The sequence below is a fragment of the Odocoileus virginianus genome, chromosome 21, assembly GCF_023699985.2.
Source record: "Odocoileus virginianus isolate 20LAN1187 ecotype Illinois chromosome 21, Ovbor_1.2, whole genome shotgun sequence".
NCBI lineage: Eukaryota > Metazoa > Chordata > Mammalia > Artiodactyla > Cervidae > Odocoileus > Odocoileus virginianus.
The window spans coordinates 42,483,038-42,494,160 of record NC_069694.1 but is presented as its reverse complement, the minus strand read 5'-3'; the positions used below and the strand labels follow the sequence as shown (position 1 = coordinate 42,494,160).

The 11,123-nt window shown below is 41.5% G+C and overlaps 1 protein-coding gene across 4 annotated transcripts in view; it reads right to left on the bottom strand.

Moving 5' to 3' along the window:
- Nucleotides 1-3,564: 3,564 nt before the first annotated feature.
- Nucleotides 3,565-11,123, bottom strand: part of PAPSS1 (3'-phosphoadenosine 5'-phosphosulfate synthase 1) — a 109,301-nt gene continuing 101,742 nt past the window's right edge. For all 4 annotated transcript variants that reach the window (XM_070452245.1, XM_070452248.1, XM_070452247.1 and 1 more), the window contains one exon: nt 3,565-4,297. In XM_070452245.1, coding sequence (XP_070308346.1) covers nt 4,159-4,297 — 139 coding nt within the window. In that variant the 3' untranslated portion in view covers nt 3,565-4,158. The remainder of the gene's footprint in view (nt 4,298-11,123) is intronic.

The window sequence follows — 11,123 nt, the reverse complement described above, 5'->3', positions numbered from 1 at the left end:
ACCAGGGAAGCCCACTGGTAGCTCTATTTTTTTTAGCTTTTTAAGGAACTTCCCCACTGTTCTCCACAGAGCTTGAATTCTTAACCACAAAACTAGTTTCTTTTAAACTTGTGTCTCTGCTTAAGTCTGTACATCTCCTAAATAACTTTGAAGTTTTAACTTGTCTTTCACTCAAAACTCTCTTAATGGCTGCATAGCCCAAGTGTATCGCCCACTGGAATTGCCCACAACTTATCAAAAGTCAAATTTGCTACAACTGCAAACCTAAGTAGAATATACAGATGTGCCTCTACATCACACAAAATAGCACTAGCCACATTCTGAGGTTCAAAGTCATTCAGGGCAGACTCTGGGCAGTCAAGGGGTGAACCAGTCACAGGTCAGACAGAACTCTCTCTCTCCTTCATTCGGCTTTTTTCTTGAGGATCCAACTGTGAAGCAAGGCTCCAGTTTACTTTTTAACAGATACTTTCTCTTGTATACTTTCTCTATAACCAAGAGACGTGGTTATACGCTCAGATAGAAAACTTAAAGAGGACAAGTTAGGGCTGTTGGAAACAAAGCAGAGAGCAAGTCAGTGTTCTAATTCATTTCAGTGGACATGTTTTATGTTATAAATTGACGTATAGTAGATTTACAATATTTCAGTTCAGTTGCTCAGTCTTGTTCAACTGTTTGCGGCCCCACGGGTGGCAGCATGCCAGGCCTCCCTGTCCATTGCCAACTCCCGGAGTTTACTCAAACTCATGTCCATTGAGTCAGTGATGCCATCCAACCATCTCATCCTCTGTTGTCCCCTTCTCCTCCTGCCTTCAATCTTTCCCAGTATCAGGGTCTTTTCAAACAACTCAGTTCTGTGCATCAGGTGGCCAAAGTATTGGGGTTTCAGCTTCAGCATCAGTCCTTCCAATGAACACCCAGGACTGATCTCCTTTAGGATGGACTGGCTGGATCTCCTTGCAGTCCAAGGGACTCTCAAGAGTCTTCTCCAACACCACTGTTCAAAAGCATCAATTCTTCAGCGCTCAGCTTTCTGTATAGTCCAACTCTCACAGTGATTCAGGTGTACAGCCAGGTGATTCAGTTATATACACATGTATATATCTATATGGACTTTTCCCAGATTCTTTTCTGTCATAGGTTATAAGACATTGAATACAGTTCCCTATAGTAATGTGTATCTGTTAATTCCCGATCCCCAATTTATTCCCTCCCCCCCCCCCACCTTCCCTTTTCAGGTAACCATGATTTTTTAACAAAGGCAGGTCATTACAGATGCTCAGTGCTGCTGCAGGTCTGGGAGATAAAGGTCCATGATGAGATTTTCCCTGTTTCCAATTTCAGCTCCTTGAATCTAGGCCTTAAACTCTGGTGCCATTTTCCTAAGAATCTGGTAAAATGGGAAATTAGGAAAAAAATGTTCCAATCTCAACACACCCCTACTCAATTATAGTCCTCAAGTACTTACCTTTAGGAAGCCCAGCTTTTACCTCAGACCAGAAAGACTGACTGAGTTAGGTGGACAGAATGTGTTTGGCACAACTTACATATAGTTATATCCAGGACAAGACTGTGTGGAGGAGGAAATGGAATCCACAGAAATACAAAGCTTACAGACCCTCTAAGTAATATAGCCCACACATAGAGGAAGCCCAGTGGGCAAATACTTCCTTACTTCATGAGCCAACTCAGCCCTAGATACATATGTGCTAATAAAAATATACCATATGTGGAAAGCATGACTTCTGAATTTTTCCTGATAAAGCATTCAAATGCTAACTTCCAAGAGATGCACATAATTGTTTTCCTCTTGGATGGAAATGAAATGCAAATCCATGGTCTTGATTATCAGAGTGGAATAGAGAATTGACAGATTTAAAACATTATACTTCTGCCAAGATGACTGCACTTTCTTTTACTTCCTTCAAGGAAAAAAAATAATTATTTTTCCATTCACTTTTCCAGCTGATGGATAGATAAAAATGGCATTGAGATTTCCAAGACCACTTGGCAGGAGAGGCTTGGTGTAAGGGCTGAAGCTTTAAAAGACTGGTTTGGGCTCATTTTTATGAACTGGAAAGGAAAAAATAAAATTTCTACATATATCATAACTGTAGCTTAAAGACACACATACTGACCTGTGGACTTGTAGAAATCACTGGGTACTTTTATTTTCTTCTCCATCCTTCCAGAACACACAGGTGGCTGGCCAATTCCAAGAACACTGGGTCCTAGAATCACGTTTTCATCATGTGCCTCTCTGGGGGAGATGAGGGCAAATTCCACAATGGGACGAACACAGGAATGACAATTATATGATAGAACACGACTAACTCAGGAACAACAATAAAACACAAAGCTGCTTTTTCAACTACATTTTACCTTAATGCCATTGGTTTCTGTTCTTCATGTTCTCATCTTGATTTTACGAGTATACTTTTGTAATTTTAAAAGGGTAAGTGTTCTGAATGCCAAGAACTAAAATTCCTTCCTCTATATTTACACTTTTAAAATATGTTAACAGTAGGGTTTCCCTGGCAGTACAGTGGTGAGGTATCCTCCTGCCAATGCAGGGGACATGGGTTTGATCCCACATGCTGCAGAGAAACGAAGCCCGAGTGCCTAGAGAGCCGCAAGCCTCAACCACTGAGCCCGCGCGCCGTAACTACTGAAGCTCATACATTCTAGAGCCCCTGCTCCACAAGAGAGGCCACCACAATGAGAAGCTTCAGCACTGCAACTCCAAGGAGCCCCCGCTCACCCCAACTAGAGAAGGCCCATGCACAGCAATGAAGACCCAGCACAGTCAGAAATAAAATAAAGCAATAAACCTTTAAAAAAAAAATGTTAACAGCAAAATTCAGCTTCAATTTAGCACTATCAAGATTTTAATGTGAAAGACACATTTTTTTTTTCACTTGCCACCTGTTATGACCAGGGCTCTTGGTAAACAGAAACTCCAGATAATTTAAGCACCAAAGGAATATATAGGAAAACTGCTGGGTATTTTACAGAACTGATGGAAAAGGCAAGAGAATAAGGCTTAGAAAATGATCAGGAATGAGAAGTTAGAGGCAGAGGACTCAGCCAAGATCATTCCACTGGAATATTTGAGATAGGATAATACTGCCCAGGAGATCCCAATACCATGGGTGCCATCACCACTGCATACTCACTGCCCCCAGAATCTTGACTCCATCACTGCCACCATGAAACCATGACTCAAGTATTCAGGATATTCTACAAAAGCAAACTTGATATGTTGTCCCCCACTCCAGACAAACTGACTGGCAAACCCTAACATCCCTCCATCATGTGTCTACTACGAGTACCACCATCTGAGTTATTTAAGAATATTAGAGAGATATTTGGGAAAAGAGGCTGAGGTTTTGGATGGATTGAGAATGCATCATTATTTTCCCACTTAAAAACTCACTATGAAACAGTACTTGGAACTGATTATTTGATTCTACTAATTGTTAGATTCCTTTCTCCACCAGAAACTTTTTCACACAAAGGGTAAGTATGTGTAGACATAACAATATTTTTAAAAAATCACATAAATAAGAAGCCAAAAAGTTTAATTTTATTGAATCAAGAAAGTTCATTCAGAGTTTACATAGATATTAATATACTTTAGATCATAACAGTTAAGAGATCAATAGCTGAGGGGAAGGAAGAAAGCAGTTTATATTTTCACTGTAGGAAAAAAAAAATCTAATTTCTACAGATGTCTTGTAAAATTCCCAAAATAAGACCTAGCCAAGTTTATTGTTTAGTGGATCTTTTTTTCTTTTATCAAGACATGAAAAGTGAGATTCAATGTGTATACTATTGGTTACAACTGATATACAAGCTTGAAAAAATGATAAGACAGAAGCATAAATATAATAAAAAAGACAAGGTTTTAAAACTGGACTGTAGGAATATAACTACAAAAAGTTGGAAAAGATACATTAAAACCAGGAGTGTGTTACACTAGTTCAGAACAGAACTCATAAGGCAGACTAAACGATGCTGTTAACACTTAAGGAAGAGGGTCTGTTTGGGGGATGCATGTCTGGACAGACACCACCACAAAGAAATGCCAACAGTAACTACGTGGTCCCCTCTTGTTGCCCAGTGTGGTGTCAAAGGTGAAGGGCCTGGGTGAACAGCTTAAGCCTTCTCCAAAGATTTATAGTACTCCACCAGCACATCCCAGGCCTTGGGAGCCATGAAACCTTCAGGAGGTTTCTGGCCTTCTCGGGCAAGTTTTCGCATTCGTGTTCCTGAAATAAATTCAAAGTCTTCATGGCTGAAAGGGAGAGAAAAAAGAAAATTATTTCACATTTTAAAAAACTTTGTAAATAGTGAAATTTTAAAAAAAGTTTGTGTCTTCTGTTCATGGTAGAGAAGCTTAATGAAAAAGATCTAGATGAAATGTAATACTTATAAATATCAACCTGATTTCAGGTTTGTCACAGAGCAAGAAACATCAGACTATCAAAAATCACAAAATAAAACGATGATTGCTTGGATTTCCCCTTTATTGTTGGTTTAGTCGCTAAGTCACGTCCGACGCTTGTGACCCCACGGACTGTACTCTGCCAGGCTCCACTGTCCTTGGGATATCCCAGGCAAGAATACTGGAGTGGGCTGCCATTTCCTTCTCCAGGGGATCTTCCCGACCCAGGACTTGAACCTGGTCTCCTGCATTGCAGGCAGATTCTTTACCGACTGAGCTACGAGGGAAGCCCTTTTATAACCATACACATTTCCTTCCCTCCTCCCCAGTTCTTGGCAACTAAAAATTTAGAAATAGGAATTTTTTTTTTGGAAAAACATCTAATTTAACTAGCACCTGTTGAAAAATTTTTAGACAGTCTTAATCTGAAAGGCTAAATGTATTTTGGAACAGTAAGAGAAAAATTGGAACTTGAAAAATAATAAACAAGTATCAATGATTAATACTATTCCATGGATAAGGTATTACACAAAGGCAGTGTTAGTTCTTTTCAGCTTCATACCTTCAAAACACACAAAAGCCCTTAGCCCATTAAGTACAGAGCACCTATGGCTAAGACACACAGGGTCTACTGGTAATTTCAACCTTTTCCCTCAAACAAGGGGTCTGACTAGGAAGCAGATAAGAACCCAGAGAGAGTTCTAGGTCATTCAACTCACCAGATCATAAGCCCTGTTTACTCCTCATCAGTGGCTGTACATTTGTTCCTTCCCCACTTTGCTATTTGCGGAGTTAACTTGGAAATCAAGTGAAATCATAAACTGTCAAGTGGTCCTTGCTTCTACAGGTATGCCAAGTATGTTTTAACTAATAATTAGATTTCTAAGGATCTATCCGAAAAATTGATGCTTTTGAACTGTGGTGTTGGAGAAGACTCTTGAGAGTCCCTTGGACTGCAAGGAGATCCAACCAGTCCATCCTTAAGCAGATCAGTCCTGGGTGTTTATTGGAAGGACTGATGATGAAGCTGAAACTCCAATACTTTGGCCACCTCATGCGAATAGTTCATTCATTGGAAAAGACCCTGATGCTGGGAGGGATTGGGGGCAGGAGGAGAAGGGGACGACAGAGGATGAGATGGCTGGATGGCATCACCGACTCGATGGGCATGAGTTTGAGTAAACTCCAGAGTTTGTGATGGACAGGGAGGCCTGGCGTGCTGCGATTCATGGGGTCGCAAAGAGTCGGACACAACTGAGAGACTGAACTGAACTGAACTGATGTAAAGGAAATAATTGGAGAGGTCTGCAAACGTTATGCATAGTTATTTAAAGTTGTTTTATGTTGTAAATGATGACAGTTGAAGGTTTAAGTAAACTACGTACATCCCTGAGTACAGTTACATAGTCGTTATAGAGTATACTGAAGAACAGTAAAAAATGTAAGTGATGATTCATGAAAAAAGTAAAATTTCTGTTAAGGCCACAGAGGGGCTAAGGAAGATGACCACGACAGAGGAAAATCCATTGGATAAATGAATCAAAATTTAAATTCTCTTCAATCAGTGGTTTCAGTGGCGTCACTGACTCAGTGGACATGAGTTTGAGCAAACTCCAGAAGACAGTGAAGGACAGGGAAACCTGGTGTGCTGCAACCCATGGGATAAAGATTCAGACACAACTGAGCAACTGAACAACCAAGTGGATGATGAAGGAAAGAGATGAAGTGATAAAGCAGCAGAGATACAGAGTGGAGAAAAGATTTTTTTTTTTAAAGGAAAGGAGAGGTCTTACCATGTATGTAGGCAGAAGAAAATAAGTGGCAAGAATGAGAAAAGGGAGGAGAATGAAAGCCAGGAGAGAGAAACAGCTAAGAAATGAAAGCTGGAGAAGATAAAGTCTGGGATGAACAAAGAGAAAGAAGTTCTGAGAGTGAGAATGAAGAAAAGAAATAAGTGATGATCTATAGTTAGCAAGAGATGAGGTGGTTAATGCAAGATGGTCTCAACCTTCTCAATAAAGATGTAAGATCATCTCCTGAGAGGAACCCAGAACCTGTGTGGTAGGAACTGATCATAAGATCCATCAATGCAGTTAAGTGACTTTATCTCCAAGCCAGAGAGGTTATCCCTCCAGGCTTAGCAAAGCAGCACCTGGAAAGGAAGTCAAGGGCCTGCAGGGTTCCAGATCTCTCCAACTGTGTCCAAAAACACTCATTCCAACCCAATGTACAACTGATTAGTTTGGCTAACAATCATTTGACAAAAGTTGCTTGAACGTTTCTGCTCCTTAGGAGGTTCACTTAACAATTCCTTCTGTAAGCCTCATTAAGGAAAATTATGACCCTAGATCTTTCTGGCCATGTCAATTTAAACTTTTGATTTCAAAAAAGGAAACCCTCTGTCTGGGTAGAAAGTGCCTGTTCCTGATGGGCAATGAGAAAGAAAATGAGGGAGCAGCTTGCAGAATGACTCTGTCCTGACTTTGTGATTAAAGGAAAAAAGCCAGACCAATTAAAGTCCTTTCTTTCCTCAGAATGCCAAAGAGTCTGAAATCCAGAAGTCAGCTTGCATTCCTTCTGAAATTGCACTTTAAAACCACAGTCCCTGGGTACCTCTTTTCCTGACCCTATTTCACACTCCATCTGCCCTGCATGCCACAAGCATTTCTTCATCACATGAAATGGGAGTTTCTGCTTCCACAAGCTGGTGGTTCCACTCCACCCTGGCTCCGGAAAACACATTTATTTCCCCCTGCTTCATACTTGTACTTCTATCCATCACATGAGGATTGGTTTTTTTTTTTTTTTATCAGAAGTCAGATGCAAGGACTTACACAAGAGTCACTATCTGTAATCTAACCACAGTTTTCACAATCACAGCTTTGGATGGATAGCTTTCCACAGGAAAAAATAAACCAAGTAAAAACTGAGCTCTTCCGGGAATGACCTAAAAACTAGCTATAAACCCTACCTGTGAGTAATCGGGAATCTGCCAGAAGCAGGTCAGGCTACTAAACAAAGGACCTAAGGCTTTCACTGTGCTTCCCTCATAGCTCAGCTGGTAAAGAATCTGCCCGCAATGCAGGAGACCTGGGTTTGATCCCTGGGTAGGGAAGAGCCCCTGGAGGAGGGCGAGGCAATCCACTCAAGTATTCCTATCTGCAGAATCCCCTGTGGACAGAGGAGCCTGGCGGGCTGCAGTCCCTGGGGTCGCAGAGAGTCAGACACGATGGAGCAAGCAAGTACAGCATAGGCTTTCACTGCAAAGCAATTCCAGTTAGCCCGTCTGGCTATACTCGGTAACGGACATCCGTGCACCTGAAAAAAGAAACGCAGGTCTGGTTTTTTTCCCTTTTCAAAACCACTTGGTCACAGATTCTTACAATCCACAGCTGAAAGAATGCCTCCTCTAAAACACACACACACACACACACACACACACACACACACACACTCTCTCTCTCTCTCTCTGTCTCTCTCTCTCTCCCCCAAAAAACAATAAAACACACAACCTAAAAAACAACCGAAGGGGAAGAGGTTTTAGGACTCAGGGATGGAAAAGGCACAGCAGCCATCAGACTGTGTGGGAGCCTGGGGCGCAGCATCTTGTCCCACGTACGACCACTCACTACATGTGGCCAGCATCTTGACCGACTCCGAAGTACAACTCATGGCCGTGTGCTCAAGATTTTAAATCTTTACAACCATCTGCTGTCTCTCACATATGCGACCAGCGGAGCCACCGGCACAAGTTGTTCAGAAAGACAAGAGGCTGGGGTCAGAGGGGGGCCCTTCGCATTTATCTTTCCAAAGTTCATATTCAATTCAATTGGCTGTTTAAAAAAAATGCTAATTAGATGATAAGCAATCAGAGACACAAAGAGAAACTTCTCTGACAGAATTGAAGATGAGGGTGGTAACTTATAAGTGAATCTAATTAACTCTTTGGGAGCTAATTAACTTTCATCCAACCCGAAAGAAACTCATACATAATACAGTGTACCTCAACACACTAAGAATTCTCTTCAAATACAAATAATTTATTTAAAATCAGATAATTAGCTGTTTATGGCTTTCTTTCCAGGAACCAAAAAGCATTGGTTGGCATCATATGTGACAAATTCAATAACTTTTTATTTCCAAACCAAAGACCAATCGAAATACATGAAAAATTTAATTATCTCAAACTAATTTACCAAAATCTTAATTCATCTTGTTTTCCTCCCCTCAAAACTCTTTAAATAAAAGCTAGAGCACAGCTCCTATCAGATATTCAGTCAAATAAGAAATTTCCAGGGAATGCCTACTTGTCTTTCTTCCAGTCTCCACGTTGCAAGCTGCCCAAACCATCATCTCATTAACTGTTGCCTGCACCAGAGCACACCTCCACACTGACCTCCCTCCCAGTTCTCTCTTCTATACTGCTAGGTCATGTCTATACTTTCAAGTGCCAAGTAGTAGTCCCAAACGTGTCTGTGTTTAATAAACACTGCAAGTATAGTTACTCTGTAATTCACGTCTGATAATTCTGGTATATGAAGTCTTTGCAAACCTGCTTGTGCTGAAGGCAGTTTCCTTTTTTTTTTCTTTTGTTGGTGCTGTTCCCTTGTATGTTTTATCATTTTTGACTTAAAACTGTCTATGAAGCCTGTATAATTATTTTTGGGACTAAGTTGAGGTTGAAGACAAGGAAGTAACAATCCAGTGAGAGTATACATTTGCTTCTGCTGAATATTTAAGAGGCATGCCCAGTTAAGAACCACCAAAAACTGATTTCACGGCTTGAGGGTTTTGGGGTTGTTGATTTTTTCTGATATAATCCAGGCAATATGAGGGCTTCCCTGGTGGTTGAGTGATAAAGAACCCACTTGCCAATGAAGGAGACAGGGCTTTGATACCTGACCCCCTGGAGGAAATGGCAACCCACTCCAGTATTCTTGCCTGGGAAATCCCAGGGACAGAGGAACCTGGCGGGCCACAGTTCACGTTACAAAAGAGTCACACAAGACTAAGTACCTAAACAACAGCAACAACAACAAGGTAATCTGAGTTTGGCCCATTTGAGCAGGTCTGAGCTTCTGAGCCTAAAGCTCAGGGAAGAGGAACGAGTGGGGTTCACTTCCGGCTCTCTCTAAACACCTAAGGTAGGAGGGAGCACCAGCTTAATGGGAGTGTCTCCTGTCTGACTCCCCACCCTGGTCAGGACGATGGAAATCAACACTCAAGTCAGCTAGGTTCATCAGGGCAAAAGCAACTTCAACAATTAAGTTAACAGAAGTTCTAACTTTCACTTAATAGTTTACCCTTACAGTTCTTATCATCTTTTCAGTGCCATAATACTTTTCTGAAAACATTTTCCTTTATCCAGAATTTTTAGTTAATCTCTTAGGAGAATCAGTCAGTATAATCCAATTTACCTAATTACCAAAAACTTGACCTTCCCAGTATCTAAGGTACACTGTAACAACACTATCTTTTAAAAATCTATTCCAGTTTGTACCTTTCAAAGAACTGCTTTATCTAGTCCCCATCTCATCCTGCTCCTTTCACTCCCTTTTCCTATCCACCCTGCCCTTCTTCCCAAGCCCTCTTGGTCTTCTCACCTCAGCACCTTTGCAAGTGCTTATCTCTTTGTCCAGAATGCTATTCAGTTTAGTTCAGTTCAGCCGCTCAGTCCTGTTCGATTCTTTGCGACCCCATGGACTGCAGCACGCCAAGCCTCCCTGTCCATCACGAACTCCTGGAGTCCACCCAAACTCATGTCCATTGAGTCAGTGATGCCATCCAGCCATATCATCCTCTGTCGTCCCCTTCTCCTCCAGCCCCCAATCCCTCCCAGCATCAGGGTCTTTTCCAATGAGTCAACTCTTCACATCAGGTGGCCAAAGTATTGGAGTTTCAGCTTCATCATCAGTCCTTCCAATGAACACCCAGGACTGATCTGCTTTAAGATGGACTGGTTGGATCTCCTTGCAGTCCAAGGAACTCTCAAGAGTCTTCTCCAACACCACAGTTCAAAAGCATCAATTCTTCGGTGCTCAGCTTTCTTTATAGTCCAACTCTCACATTCATACATGACCACTGGAAAAACCATAGCCTTGACTAGACGGACCTTTGTTGGCAAAGTAATGTCTCTGCTTTTTAATATGCTGTCTAGGTTGATCATAACTTTCCTTCCAAGGAGTAAGCATCTTTTAATTTCATGGCTGCAGTCACTATCTGAAGTGATTTTGGAGCCCCCAAAAATAAAGTAAGCCACTGTTTCCACTGTTTCCCCATCTATTTGCCATGAAGTGATGGGACCAGATGCCATGATCTTAGTTTTCTGAATGTTGAGCTTTAAGCCAACTTTTTCACTCTCCTCTTTCACTTTCATCTCTTAGAGGCTCTTTAGTTCTTCTTCACTTTCTGCCATAAGGGTGGTGTCATCTGCATGTCTGAGGTTATTGATATTTCTCTCGGCTATCTTTATTCCAGCTTGTGCTTCCTCCAGCCCAGCGTTTCTCATGATGTACTCTGCATATAAGTTAAACAAGCAGGGTGACAGTATACAGCCTTGACATACTCCTTTTCCTATTTGGAACCAGTCTGTTGTTCCATGTCCAGTTCTAACTGTTGCTTCCTGACCTGCATACAGGTTTCTCAAGAGGCAGGTCAGGTGGCCTGGTATTCCCAT